The sequence below is a fragment of the Larus michahellis genome, chromosome 11 (genome assembly GCF_964199755.1).
Source record: "Larus michahellis chromosome 11, bLarMic1.1, whole genome shotgun sequence".
Classification (NCBI taxonomy): Eukaryota; Metazoa; Chordata; class Aves; order Charadriiformes; family Laridae; genus Larus; species Larus michahellis.
Genome location: NC_133906.1, coordinates 5,938,508 through 5,954,350, shown reverse-complemented (window position 1 = coordinate 5,954,350; position 15,843 = coordinate 5,938,508). Strand labels below are relative to the sequence as shown.

General features: G+C 39.3%; 1 protein-coding gene across 5 annotated transcripts in view; it reads left to right on the top strand.

The window, feature by feature from the left end:
• The window catches only part of TENM2 (teneurin transmembrane protein 2), a 1,449,326-nt gene that overhangs the window by 1,355,968 nt on the left and 77,515 nt on the right, over positions 1-15,843 (top strand). For 4 of the 5 annotated variants that reach the window (XM_074604293.1, XM_074604291.1, XM_074604295.1 and 1 more), the window contains 3 exons: positions 3,424-3,618; positions 9,107-9,307; positions 10,783-10,995. In XM_074604293.1, coding sequence (XP_074460394.1) covers positions 3,424-3,618; positions 9,107-9,307; positions 10,783-10,995 — 609 coding nt within the window. The remainder of the gene's footprint in view (positions 1-3,423; positions 3,619-9,106; positions 9,308-10,782; positions 10,996-15,843) is intronic. The other variant, XM_074604292.1, reaches the window with a different exon arrangement.

Below are 15,843 nucleotides of genomic sequence, written 5' to 3'. Positions count from 1 at the left end.
TATATACGAGCTTCACAAGGACTGAACACATGAACCACAGGACAAACTCTGACCTGGTAGAAGCATGAAGAGAGCAGTAAAAAGCTGTGACATGGCTTTTAGCTTTACTTAAATTCCTGAAGCACCACAGCAGAGTAAGGGAACACTCAAAATCTACTGTGGGAGGAACTCTTTAGCCCAAGACCCAGCACCATCTAGTAATCTTTCTTCTGCCGTGCCAGTCTCTGCTGTCCTAGAAGTTGAACCCTTGAAAATTCAGATCAAAATGACCTAAGAATGGCCTTCCCGTAACCATGTTCCCTATGGGAGCAAGGTGAGGAGAGAAGCAATCTTACAGCAGCAGGTGGCTGACACAGTATTAACTAGCGAGGTCTAGAGTGGTCACACTGTAGTTGGTTGTTGGGGTTTTTTTATTTATTTATTTTAATAGTGGATTTATTTCTGCTCGGTCCCTCTTGCAGGGGACTGTGCTGTTCAAATAGAGTTACTGCCTTTGTTTGAGTTTTGACTCCGGAGGAGAGCTTTGCAGAGCAGAAGTTCTTTCAGGTGTTCAGTGCCACAGTTGACCTGTAACACAACAAAACAACAAAAGTTATTCCTCGCTTGTATCCAGCTTGTAAGTCAGCTCTAACTTTTTCTCTTTATAACTACTTGAACAAATGCAGTTCGCTGAAGGGAACTGTTTACTACCTACTGATGCATTTAGCTTTCCTCTGGGACCTTTTCTTTCTACGCAGCTTTATTTACAGCATGGTGAGGAGGTTGAGGGGCAAAAGCAAGCCATATGCTGGCGTGTCCCAGCGTAGTGGGAAAATCCACATTAAGCAACCATTAATAATGATAACATTGAGTCTCTGCAGTGGCTCGGAAGCATGTGGAGAATTTGCATCTAACAATATTACTTCCTTCTGTGGTGGACTTGAACAAAGGGACTGCAAGCTTAACCGCCACGTACAGGAGCTGAGACGTGCCTTGGTCTAGAGAGAGTGATTTTTGTGTTAAGATGAGGCCCGGATAAAGGGACAGTATCTCTACAACGTGTCAGGGTGTGAGAGGTGGCACCAAGAAACTTGCCACTCATGATTGCTCCAGGTCTTCAGGCCAAGCTGCCTTCTGATCCCTCACCTCCAGATCCTCTGCACCATGGCAAGTAAAGAGAGCAGGACTGATGCGATTACCTTTCTTACAGCGATTTGGGAAAATGTATCAGTGTCAGCCCAAGCGAGACCTTTAATTGCAATGAAATGGAGAGTTATGGACAAAGGACTTGTTTGTGTCCCCAGGTCTTCATGCCTGAAGAGTGGAAGTGGTCCTAGTTTGATCCCTTTCTTTATGGCTCCCCTGTATGACTTGCAGCAGCAACAGTTCGCCTGTCTAGGCAGTGAAAAGCTGTGCGTGCTGGGGAACTGAGATGGACTCCGTGATGGAATGCACGCAGGCAGAAGGCAGAGTTAGTCGTACTGCCTTCAAGTAGCTACTGGTTCAGTGCGTTGTGTATCATGGAAGGGCGTTTCATGATGGTGTGCAAAAAGATGTAAAATAGGCTGTCCTAGAGGGCAGTACGGACATAACGGATATTAGTCTGTATTGTAATTCCATCCAGCTGGTGTAGCGAACCTTATTCTGAAACCAGCTGCAAAAAGCAAAACCAGTAGAACCAGCATAAAATTTTTCACTGCACTCAGTAAAGCTCTTGTCACATCATATATCACATCTGAAAGCAGAAAGTTGCTGCTGGAAATTATATTGTATTCAGATTTGTATTCATTTTTGGAGTGAGGAAGAAAAAGATTGAACAAGACTCAGTAAGAGAGAACACCAGGAATGAAGTAGAATGAAGTCCTGTTGCTACCAAAAGACAGATAATGTGGCCCTAAGACAGAAGAGGGAATAGCAAAAATCCCCATACTAATTTTGTTATTATTCTACTGTAGAAAAAATAGGCTAAAGAAGATTATACATGTGACGTGGCCCATCAACCTGTAGTCTCAATTGAAATATTTCTCGGCACTCTTAAGTTTTAGCTAACATCTCAGGTTACAAATCTGAATATCTTCTTTTCTGATCATTTTTTTCCCATTTCAAATAAGAAAATTCTTGAAAAAAAATCTGTCCTGAAATGTGTTTTTGCAGCAGATCAATGGGACAGCTGAGATTAATAAGGGTTACAGGACTGAACAGTGGAGAAGTTGTATAACTGGACAATTACACATTTCTTTGTAGGAAATCAATTACTTGGGTTCTTCTCGATCATTCAGGTTAAAGGGATAATAGAAGCAAGAAGACATTAGGACCTTTTAATGATTAATAGTAGCTTTTGAGTATATTTTTGGCACTGTAAAACTAGCTGTTAGTTTCTAATTACTTTGAAGGGTGAAAAGACAGGGAAATACTTGTCTGTCTTTATCAAACTGCATCCGAGAGAAGAGCACAAAAGCGTACCTTTTCTCAAAGATTCACTTCATTACTCCCACTTTCTGTTATTCCTCTGTTATTTTTTCCATTTCTCCGGCCGGTGACCACACATTCAGTCTTTGGCAGGCATGTAAGTTCGCAGATTGTCGTGTTCACATGGGAGACGTGGGCATACAGGAGTGTGAATATGCCTTAGTGTAACATTTCTGTGCAACTGGCTTTTAGTAAACCACTTGTTTCTTTCCATCGCTCTGCATATGTATAACATCTGATTCCTGGCATCCGAGACCTGCTGACTACCTTTATTATTCATAGGCTTCACTTCATTTGCATAAATGAATACTTGCTCAGGATGTGTCTGACCCTCTTAATAATACAAGAGGGAGGGATAAGGGTTAATGGTGTTTCTTGCCAATACATGCAGGGTAAAAGCAGTCGCTCTGGGATTTGGGAAAACAAGGTTCAGCAGGGACAGTGGTGGCAAGGTGCAGTTGTTGTAGATGAAGGCTTGTCTTATTCCTGTGTTCAAGATTCTTACACTGAAAAAAAAACAAGTCAAAGGGTCTAAAAAAGTTTTGGGACATTACATTAAGAAAGTGTTATGGAAGAAGAAAGATGCTATATAACAAAATGTTCTGGGGACTGAATGTTTTCTGTTCTGCTATCTGTGAAAATTGGATGTTACCTAGTGGAACGAAGCAGAGTGATGTCAGACTCAAATCCGTTCACGTTACCTCATTAGTTATCCCAAACACCTTCAATAGTCTATATAGAATAATAGCTGTATTCTCAGAATGCCCAACACGTGCGTGCTTTATTAAACAGTAATCAGATGATTTCTCTGGGAAATGAAGAACTGAACTACTACAAATTATCTTAGATTTTTTCCCCCAGTAAATTAGCATATGTGAATGTAGGTGTACGTATTTGGTAGTGGACCTTTAGTGCACTTTTACACGAGTACATGTATGACCCTGTATGCTGTTTTTCTTTCATTCGATTTTGCAGCTGCCTGCCCGGTTCTGTGCAGTGGCAATGGTCAGTACTCGAAAGGCACCTGCTTGTGCTACAGTGGCTGGAAAGGTCCAGAATGCGATGTACCCATCAGCCAGTGTATTGATCCCTCATGTGGAGGTCACGGTTCCTGCATCGAAGGGAACTGTGTCTGTTCTGTTGGCTATAAAGGAGAAAACTGTGAAGAAGGTAGGACTTTTTTTTTTCTATGTTGTGAGTTTGTTTTCTGGGGTTTGGATTTATTTAATGGGTAGGAAAAAAAGAAAGAACAGAATGAAAATGTAAATTTAAAACCACTGGAGCAGATTATTCTAAAAGAGGGGTAAAAATGTAGTCCGTCACAATTTTACTCGTCTGTCAAAGTTCAGACAAAACTTCTGGCCTTCTGGAACATTGTTTTGAAGTATTAAGAACATCTGCCACAAGTAAACCTGAATAATTCCTTTGTTGAAGAGTTGAAGATAAGTGTTTCCTTATGGATTATATTTATTGAAACACAGAGGAAAAAGGAGCAACGGTACACCAAATCGTATAGCTGCAGCTCCACACAAAGCAAACGTATCATCCTCTATTAAGACGGAAGTTGATGAAACAAATTTGCAAGGCTTAGGTATCCATGATACTTAGAGCCTTCATGTAGGGCAAATTACTGCTGTTAGCTGCAATCACATGGGATTAAAGAAAGGGAGATGACGCGCACAAATGATAACTGTCCTTTGAATGCAGAAAAGCCCTTCACTTGAAAGTGTCCAGTTCCTTGTGTACGTAGAAACAGCAGATTTAACCAAATAACCCATGAAAAATCTGGTCATATATTAAGCTCAGTATTGATCTTATTTTTAACAGTGATTTCTGTTAGAATGCACAACGTAAATTGGACTGGTTTTCTTTTTAAAATATATCAGTATGGTTTTAAAGGGGAATTTTAACTCCCCAGGCGAGCGCGAAATAGACCGTTCAGTATACCTTGGCACAGCTTCAGAGCGGTAATAGTTCAAGCTACTTTATGATGACATTCCAGAGTTTATGAATCCTCCAAAAGGAGGAACAGCTTGAGGACTGAAGTGACAGGACTGGAGCTGCCATGGGTTTAGGACTAAATAGTCTGTATGGAGCGTTCTGGGTGGGATGCAGAGCTGCCCACCACTTGTATCAGTTTTTTCCTCACGCTATAGTAAACAGCTGTTTCTCCCATCAGAAAACAAAGGGAAGAAAACTGTGGGGACCTAAACCGCTAAGGGTTTTATTCTTTGATCCTGGACCGCAGTCATCACCTTTAGGACAAGATCTTGCATTAGTCTGAGTGAACTTATTTTGCTAAAAGCAAAAAAAAAAAAGCAAGGATTCTCACTAGTAGGACTGCCACCACTGCAACTGTTTGTTCAGTTCGTTCCTGTCATCTCCTCCCAGGAAAGCTTCACGACACAACACTGCTTATTAGAGCTCTAATCCAGAACGTAATTAAGTCCATAGAGTTTTTCCATTGTTTTTGATGGGCCACACTTTCAGCTATATCCAGAAAATTCTGTAATGTCCTTTTTGTCTGACGGAATTGATAGTTCTCAGTTCACCCTCACTGTACGATTATAGGAAATATTAAAAAAAATACCTGAAACGCCTTGCTATAGCTAGCATTCTCATCAAAATCAAAGGTGGAAAAGACTGTCTTTACCATGCTGTACAACATGCAGTCTGTTCCCCAGGAATGCAGAAGCTCTCTGTCTGGTAGTAACTGCAGTCGCGTTTTGTGTTGTCGTAGAAATGCTGGTATTAGAGAGACTATGGTAGATGGCCTCAAATGATCTTTCTTTCATTTGGTTCTGTAACCTTTACCTTGTAAGCAGTTCCATACATGGAATTCTCTCTCTACTTTCAGTTCTCTAGAATGGCTGTGGAATACCTGAGCTAGACATCTTGAATCCTCTCTCACTCCTGTAAGAGAAATAGGCCCTTGTAGTGCTTTATTCAGCTTGCCCTAAGGTCAAAGTTTGAAATGGGTGAAACAAACACACCACCAACTCCAGAAAAGTTTGTAGAACAAGCTAGCGTGTATCTCTTTCCAAAGGTGTTAATGTTAGCGCCATTCAAAGTCTCAAAAGCTACAAAACATTGTCAGACAACAAAGTTTTTGGGGAAGTGAATTACCATGTGAGGTAAAAGGATATACAGTTATTATATATATAATAATATAGTTATTATATATTATATATATACAGATATTAATTAACAGTGTGCTTGAAAAGATAAATTTTTTCTTAAAAAGATAAATGGTTTACAAAGGCAGGAGGTATTGACTGCAAAATTGGAAGGGGCCAATAACATGACAAGAAAGGTTAAAATAACCTTTGCATACATCACTGGGCAATAAATAAATCAATAAATTAATTTACAAGTAAATAAAAAACAACCATCATGTTTCTACTCTAAAATTCCACTTGTTCTGTACAAATTTCTCACATATCACCGTTCTATGACTCTATGATTGCTTCAAGCCCTACAGGGAAAAGGGTATAATGTGAAGTAGAGCCTCTCCAGTTGCAGGTAATCGTCTGATCTTATTTAAAGTTTTTGTATGAATTCAAATTCTACCATTCTAATGGTAGAATGATACAAATAAATATATCTCTATTTATGTATAAATATATGAAATCTCCTCTGTTGATTTGAGCTTCCAAAAGGAGTGACGAAAGTGGATTCATTCACCGTTTTCCACTAGGATATTGAATAAGAACAAGTGGGTCAGCATTTTTTTCTTCCCATTAGCTTTTTATTTCTGATATTCGTCATGGTCGTGTTGTTCAAACAATTTACCTGAAATGAAAGTGGCACCAAAATCAATATTTGTGATGCACAATTTTTGCAGCATAAACACTGTTGTTCTATTAACAAATTTGCACACAAGATGAAGTGGTATATTTGACGGGTTTTGTTCACTCTGCTTTGGGGAGAGACAAGCAAAATTGCCAAATTAGGTTAAGTTGAGGGGGGTTTTCTTGTCACTTTCATGGTCGAGTCATTTTTCAATGACATTTAACTTCGTAAGTGTAATTCATGGCTCTTTGGGGGTTTTATGGTACATATTGTTCAGAAAACTCCTTGACCTCCTTTTTTGTCCTTAGGGATATAAATTGCTTTCAGTACCTTTTTTGTCAAATCTACAGAGGGCCCAACACTAAATGAGCTCTAATGATCTGAGCTGCCAAGGGGCTCTGAGTTCTAAGTCTAACATACTTACTTGCTAAGGCGCATTCTCCTTTGTTTAAACACCAGAGAAGCTCCATTTATAAATCCTTATTAAATACCGCTGTAAACCCTTCTAAAGACTTGGGGCCAGAACCTTTGCAGCAGAAGTCAGTGCAGTTCTATTGCAGGTAATCGCATTATGCTAATTTTAGCAGCTGAGGATCTGGCCCAAGATGATAACTCTGAGACCATGTGTTAAAATAGAACAAGATTTGAGTTCAAAGGAAAAACTCTCTTCAGTTTAAACTTGGAAAGCTATTACCTACCCACATGATAGAACAAAACAGCTATAAAGTATATTTGTCTAGAACAATGGACAAAAGGGGGTTAGCGTGTTATTCTGTAAAACAAGGGAGATTGGGGGCTTAGGGGTATTGATAGGCTTGGTCTGTGGAAATAAATCTCAGCTGCATGAATACTGTAATTCAGGATAGAGGAAAGACAATTTATGTATCAGACGGTGGTGGTTTTCATATGCTCCGCGTTGCTTTCATTAATGTTTTCCTTTGAGAAGGAAGATGATACATTTCTGAAATGGAGAGTGCGTTAGGACTCATCAGTGTCTCCTAAAGTTAACTGTCCTGCCACATACAATGTTATCCGTATATTCCCCTTTTTAATTTTCCACTAAAATATCATCATTTAAAAAAAAAAAAATAGACTAAATTTAGGAGGAAAAAAGTAACCTTCATCCTAAAAGTGAATTGACCTAAATCCTTGTGTTCTTTATTGATTTAGTTCAGTAAGATTGTTGTATCGCAGCTGTGTGTCTATCAGGTTCAACAGAAATAGTATGAAAGACACATTCTGAACTTCGTACAGTTTCTAATTTTGTTAAGCACCAAGAAGGAATAACAGCAAAGGACAAGCATTCTGGATAATTTTAGAACAACTTATTAATTTATAAAATCTTGTCTGAACTGAACCACGAAACAATGTTGGTTTACCTATAAATACGAAATTGCATTATAATATTTTTATGTCCAATTAACTAAGCATTACATCTTAAATAAAAATAAAAAAACCTATAGTCAGTGTTGTCATTAAAACGAAAATCTTATAAGAAATTTTATAGTATTTTATTCCTGTCCTACTGTAATCTGAATTAAAATCAAAACTATTCTGATAACTCCTGTTATTGCATCTCTAAATGTGGCTGCCTCAATCCTCTGCGTTGTATCTAATCTATATACTTCCTTAAAATCTCCTGCAACTACAGAAAATAATTTAACAAGACTCTATGTTTATAGAAAAGTTGAGATTTGAAAGATCAAGTATTGTTCACATGAGGTAGAGTGAAAATGTCTCTGCCTTAATTTAGAAGGATCAATTTGGAAAAGATGAGAGATAAATCACTTTCATTATAAACTCAGATCTTCCTGGAGCTGCAAGAGAGAATGCCAATCATTCTTGGTCCTTCTGTTGTGAGCTAATATATACCAGTCATGAGATGAATTCGTTTCATTTAGGACATGAATTTGACCTTGGCCCTCAATTCCACAGCAAAAGGCAGTTGGTAAAACCTCTATGTTGGTATTTGCGGTAGAGCATAGTAAACTTACACAAATTCGTGATATAAGATAAAAATTTGGAAAACCGTAACGTTACTGATAGAGTTTATTTGAAAGACAGCTCACAACATTCCTTTATTTATCAGGATTGAAATGGCAACTGAAATTTCATTGGGTGGGTTTCCATCATAACTATTTTCACTTTCTTATTCTGTTGTTTCTGGATTGAGAAAAGATTAAATCTGTATCTATGTCCGTTTTTCTTTATTTCTTTGAGAGGAATTTTCTGCTGGTTAGAAGATGGGTTGCAGTAACCAGGACTCTCAGTTTCGAATACGAATCAAATGGTCAGAAGTGCCTAAATAATTTAGGAGTCTAAATGAAGCTGAAAGCCACTGATATTTTGACTTTTGGGTATTTAAAGCGGGTATCATAATGTTATTCTCACAATGCTCTAGCATTTCAATAGTAATAGTAGCAGTATTGATGAAGATACTCTAGAGGAAAATATCCTTTAAAATGTGCAATGTATTCAGTTAGTTTTTTGTTATTTAAATATGATACATGAATCATTGGCAGGTCAGTGTATTTCAGCAGAAATGTCCCCAGGTGATTGTTTATGCATGGAGCTCTTATTACGTCTATTTAAGTGTTATTTTTAAGTCTTTGTGCTTCTTCACCGCAGCATTCCTGCAGTAGGCGTTACTCGTTCAGTCGCACCCTGCTTTACTTGGAGCTAATGTAAAACACAAATTACTTTCCCATTCTCCAACCAGGTGTTAATAGGACTTGAAGAACTACATCAATTTGCTTTATTTATCACAGTGACACAAATATTTCAGAGCGCGTATCTACATGTTTTTCAAACATCGTATTGGGTGAGCTGACCTTTCTCTACGTTGTGTTTTTGTTTTCTTCTGTAGTTGATTGCTTAGATCCCACGTGCTCCAACCACGGAGTCTGTGTGAATGGGGAATGTCTCTGCAGCCCGGGTTGGGGTGGAATCAATTGTGAGCTTCCCAGAGCCCAGTGTCCAGACCAGTGCAGTGGGCACGGTACCTACCTGTCCGACACGGGGCTTTGTAGCTGTGATCCCAACTGGATGGGTCCCGACTGCTCCGTCGGTAAGAAAAATATTTTTTTCCTGATTTTGCAATAATGTCCTCATTTCGTTAAGATGTTAATATCTATGGCAAGTTTGAAATGCAAAGAATTTAGAAAATTGTCTTTGGAACGTGTTTGGTCCTGTTTAGTTACGTTGGGAAGAAGCGTGTATATATCTTAGGTACTGTTTTTTGTGACATTCTTCATTTGGGACTGTCAGCTGCGGGGCGAGGGGGATGCAGGTTAGGAGTTTCTGTTTCACTCTAATACTGACCCTCGTTTGGACTGAAAAAGTTACTTCAGTGCTTCACAGCTGTTTCCCAACTGTAAATGAAAAATTCCATAATTTATAACTATGTTTATAATGCTTGGGGAATGGAAAACACTACAGTTAAGTACAGTTTTGGGGTTTGCTTTACTGTGCATCAAAATGCTACTCATTTATGCAAAACATCACAAAACAGAAAAATCTCTTTTCAAATAATGGGTATTTTTTCCCCTTTCAGTTGTACACGGAGTATCTGAAAAAGTAGTTTTAGAGCAAGAGACACTAAAAAGCAGGCACAAAAGTGTAGGCTAAAAAACTTCTTCATCCTCTCCAAAGCTACAGTTGTAAAAGTTGATTATTCTAACAGAAGGAGCTAAAGAGAAAAAACCCAAGTTTTGACAAGACAGCAAATGCTCTATTTGTGGGAAAGAATACTGGGAATTTTGCATTTATGTTGTAAGCTGAGCCTTGAGACAGAGCTGCAGGTCATAAGCACGTCTCTCCAAATAATATTTACAGTTCTCACACTTATTCAGGTATTTTTTAAGATTAATGACTTAGAAGGCCTACCAGTGGAATGAATATCAGGAAGTATATTTTCTGCTTCACGCATCAGCGGCCAGAAAAATTTGTGAATGAGAGTTTCACTGTCAATTTCTTTGGTGACGCTTGAGGCGAAAGACCCCTCTGTTTGCTCTTCTACAAGTCCAGCTGGCAGAGAGCAGTAACGGCAGCGGATAAGTGACCATGGTAGTAATAGGATTCCAACAGCTCTCCCTTGAAAGTGTCTTTTAGCCGTCACTCCTAGAATCTAAGTGACCCTGGATTGTCACCGTTCTCTGCTGAATGAGCTTTAGGTGAGTTTCAGTCTCACTCTTAGCAAATCAGTGTCTGTGTCAAGATCACCGGAGGAGCAGGTTGGAGTTAAACAGAGCTAAGTGCTCCCCTTCTGCGCCGGCCTCCGAAACTTCTTTGTATCTGAAGAGGACACAGCTCTACAGTGGTTTTCCCAGCATACACTAGCAGATTTTTTAAAATGACTTTTTAATATGATTTCATTTGTCTTTAAGCAGAAGTTAAGCCATGGGCTTTGAACTGAATGTGAACAGGCCAGCTTTTGACGGCAGAAACGTGCCTGTTCGACCCACTTTTCCCTCCACGACGAGGTTGCTGCCTCTGCCCCGCTGGCAGGCGCTAGCTATAATCTGTCTTCTTTTCTCCTCCTAGAAGTGTGCTCTGTAGACTGTGGCACCCACGGGGTGTGCATCGGCGGAGCATGTCGCTGTGAAGAAGGGTGGACAGGAGTGGCTTGTGACCAGCGTGTGTGTCATCCCCGTTGTACGGAGCACGGAACTTGTAAAGATGGGAAATGTGAATGCAGAGAGGGCTGGAATGGGGAGCACTGCACCATTGGTAGGCAAACGACAGGCACCGAAACAGGCACATATTGCTTTCTTTTCATAAATCGTAGAAACATAGTTACTGTTGTGTATTGTAACAGGCTGTTCCTTTAAGGACCCTAGTGCTTTCAGATATTATCTCTGACTCAAAATGTGTCGGGTGAAATGCAGATGATCTTTTGGAATCATTTAAAATCGGTAACAAACTGATTTGTAGAGAAAAAAAACCACCCAACAACAAATTCCACAGCCAATGAACATTAGTAAGTAAAGATGTAACAAATGGTCCATCACGGTATCATCTGAGCCAAGATTTTCAAACTTAACTAAACATTCCTTTGTGTGAATGGCATCTTTTTTAATTTCCTGGTCTGACGCATCGGTGCTCTCCTGCTATTATACATCACGTCGGAAACACATCACCACCGTCACCACACAGAGCAGGGGTCAAGTTGGGGAGGAATAAGCGTTCCCGGCGTTACAGAAATGGCTCCCTAGCATTCTTCCGTGTTGCGCTGTGACAGCGGGCAGGGTGTTTGCATATAGACAGTCCCAGCATGGGGGGGCCCTGGCGGCAGTGCGGCACGCTGCTGTACCCGTTCCTAATAGCCTGCTGCTCAGCGCAGCACCGGCATCACGCAGAGCGCCGTGACTAACACCGTTGCGTCTCAGCTGTGATGTGTCAGCCTGGGAAGTTCAAAAAGGTTCTACTTACACAAAGCGATGATGTTCTAGCCTCTCAATTGCCATACTTGAAAATTTATTCTGAAGAGGAATTAATTGTTCCAAAGTGAAGTTCATTATTTTGTCTCTACAAGCAGTCAGGTAGTGTATTGGGATTATTTTGTAAAGTTTTCCCTATGCTGTAATCAAAAATGGGAAATTCTGAGCAGTCACATCTCTTCTGAGAAACCTGAGCGAAATTATCTGGAAAAAGAGTATCCAACTGCCAAGACAACGTGAGATTCAGGATTGTTCTCCAAACAATTTTTGGAGTACTGTGAGATACGCCTCACAGTGAGTCCAAATCCACGGCCGTATTGTTTTAATTATCTTCAAGTGGTAAATTTAACAAGGAAAAGGAGTAGGTCAATTCAGATTTTCGTGGCAATCAGGGACCCTAACGGGACAGTCCTATTACAAGTGAATTGTTATTTTTTTACTTAAAAGTATGGTGAGATTCTTGCATCCCTCAAGCTGTTTTTCTTTTTCATTCCCCTCTGATTTTTCCCTGGGTCTACAAACCATTTCTGATACACACATGAGTTGGAAACTAAAAGTATACTCTTATTGGAGAGAAGAAAAAAATAAGAAAAAGAAAAATAGATACATATATTTGAGGCATATCCTTTGATGTTGTGGTGCTGCATGCTTCCACCACACTATGCTAATATGATTTAAATCAAAGCTTTTATGACTGAACACTTTGTCACCAGCATAGATGCAGAGTGTTTTCTCACAATTGCTTTCTGACTTCCATCGTATCAATATATCTCTGCTAGACTAATCCAGGCATTTTGTTTTTATATTAAGTACTTCCCAGATCTTTACAAAATGCCTAGTATTTAAAATTTTTTGCCATTAAATTGTGTAATAATTGCTTATTTTAAGAGTTGCTGCTTTGGGCAAAATTTGTTTTGCTTTATAGTCTTTCATTAATAAGCCTATGTTTAGAGATGATTAGTGTATTTGAAAGTCTTCGTTACTGTGCACACAAAAAGATGCCTCGCGCTGATATCTTAAAAGAATTCTGAAAATGACAAGCCAAACTAGTGAACTCTGGAGTGAGATTTTAGTCTAATTTTCAGAGCTGTGAAATATTTTCCCTATTATTGATGTATATAATCAATTCTTCCTTTCAGAGAAAGGGTGCTACTGCTGAAGTGGTTAAAATAGCATAGGCTTTTTTTGTTTGGTATGTATGAGAAAGATTTCCTTGAAACATAACGCAGGTCTGCCTGCGGCAAAGATGTGACTAGGGCAAAAAATGTAAGTTTGCCCCCATAGTTATCGTACATTAAAATTTATGCGGTCAGAAGTTGCCTGCTGTATGTAGACAGATATATATCGCTGTGACGGGTCTGTATTAGTGAGAATTATCATACGCTTATATTGTCAGGCCTAATCGTGAGGCCGTGCGCAAAGCGTGATGCCAGAAATGGAATTCAGTTCAGAGGGACAGCTGAGCTTCAGCCCAGCGGCGCGGGTTTCGTGGGGCTGAAACAGGGAGAGCGTTCGGAGGATAAGGGTGGTAAAACTAATTTTTGTCAGTATTTGTACAAAAAATGCTAGAAGTTACAACTGGAAAATCTGTCTTTAGGGTGAATTGATGCTTTGGAACAAGGATGAGTTGCTCAAGATGTTCTAAGTGTTAGTGTGAAGAGCTAAAGTGTACTTCTATTTTATGGAATCTCATTTTAATTTAGAGTACTCCCGTTATGGTTTAGCTGCCAACTGCAAGGCAGACAGACTATTTAATGGCAGAATTACTCACTGAGGATTGTCCACCTAAAAAGATAATACTCAGTAATGCAAATTTGATGTATTTAAACCTTGATTTTTAATTAAAAAAAAATTGGTTTATTTTATTTTTTTTAATCCAAAGGCGCTGGTTTAGTCCTGTTTGGAAGGTACCTGGCAAACTATATACTCTGTTTGTCCTAAGGCAAAGCCAGGCTGGACCAGAGTAAAATAGCATGTGAGCCGAGTTTGAATTTCTCCCTTCCTTGTATGTGGTTTGAATTTTTGAATACCCATCTTAGGTCTCCGGGAGCAAAGAATAGCCAGGCTTACCGCACAAGTCCCATATGGACTTCAAGCAGCAAAACGCGAATCCTCTAAGAGAGTTTCTTTACTCTGAATTTCCATTTACTGCTACACCCAGCCTGAAATCTCTTGAAGTCAATAGAAAAACTTGCTTTTGATTCCAGTGACTTTAGGCCAAGCCCACTTAGAACAAATCGATCTAATTTGTGAGGAAAAAAAATGGGTTTCTATATACAAGCCAAAATACATTTTCTTTTGTTTGTGATTCTTTGCCAATTTCATGAGCTATATTCATATGGCGGTGGAAAAGAAATCATTATAGCAACTGCAGGTATCCAGGTTCATTCAGGATCTTTTATTATATTTAATATCAAATTACGCCTTTATAGATGATTGACAGAATGCATGCTCTTTGGCATTTCGATGTTGAGTGTCTAAGATCAAAAAATTTAACAAAAAGGCAGTTTCTGTCTGCATTACCTGCATTTTAAGAAACTGGCTCTGGAAAGTCTCCCGGACTGCCGCTATTAGCTCAGGGTTAAAAAGCTGTTGGTGCAAAGCAGCTTTTACTTCTGTGCGGCAACAGGGTTACGTATAAAAGTCAGTCAGTGAAAATTCCAAATTACACAGATTTTGATAAAACTGTATGCAAATAATACAAAAACGAAAGGAGCGGTGTCTGGTCTTGCTGAAATGCTGTACGTAGCGGAGCAGAACTCTGCACCAGGCACCACTTTTCACTTTGCCTACTTAAGGTAAGAAGAAAAATTGCTTGCTGGAGTGATGATAAAGAAAATGAATCTTTTCCCAGAGCAAAAATAGACCTGTCAGGATATGTTTATTAAGTGATTACTATTCATTGATTGCAATTATGGAGGAAGTTATAACTAAATAATAGAGGGTAATCTCAATGAGGGAAAAAAATATTGGAAAACTAATAACAAAGCAAAAGACCAAGATACAGCAGTTGCTAAATCTTGAACCAATTTCATGCCAGCATTTTAAGATGGAGGATTTAGCTTTCCCTTGAATCATCTGAGTGTTGTTAAAGCATGCTGTTATAAAACAGATCTGTTACTTCCACTGAAAATGATACTCGGATGTTTAAAACTGTTGGTTTTAAACTGTCGTGGAAGGTGTTCCTGTATAAACTATCAGGACTGTGTACTAAGGACAGTGTGATATGTAGGGAGATCTTAAAAGCAGTCAAAAATACCATTTAAAAAGCATAATTCCATCTGTAATGCCTGCACCTGCAGCATGAAATATGACTGTTATTAAGTCATTGGTAAAAATCTCACTGTGAGAACAGTGAAACCAGGATTTAATCCTAAATATTTATGCGTAAAATTTACAAGTCTGAAAACCTGCTGTATCGTGTAAGGTAAGCTCTCACCAAAAGATGATCTCTGAGGTTCTTCTGGCATCCTGTCACATTTCCAAAGCCTTGCTCTTGTCTGCTCCATCCTACATTAGATGTAGGTTGAGCACTCCTGCTTTCAGACAGAAGGTGGCAAAGGATTGTAGTAAAGAATATTTGATAATACGGATACTCTACTTACGATCAAGATAATTTCTATCTTCTCTGTTCCTTTTTTTTTTTTTAATTTTCAATGCAAATGAGGTGTACCTCCTTTGAGAGCCGTAGAAGCTGAAGCTCCAACTATCTCCCTGCTAGGCAGAAGACAAACAGGGGTGATGTGTGCGTCTGCCGGCTCCGCTTCCTGGCCTCGCTGCCGCCTTTCAGAATCGAACTCCAGAGGTGGGGATCCGGCACTCCCTTTCCCCCACCGAGTCCTTGGCCTCTGTACTGAAAATCTCAAGTGGTAGGGCATGCTCCGTAGTAAATAAGGGATTTGGAAATCTGTATTAGCCCGGTAACTCATCCGCTAGGTTTTCAGGGCCTTAAATAGAGAAGAAAGATTTGAAAGAACCTCGTGCTGTCACCTACGTGGTGGGAAATAACCTACAATTTTCAGATATGTAAAAACGTGCAGGAAAAAGAGGCGTCTCTGTGGCCGGGGTGATTAAGATACGAAGTTTAAGTTACAGTATGGGAGATTTGGGTTAGGTGTCAGGGGAAACCTTGTAACCGTAAATGAAAAACTGAAGTGTTTTTTCT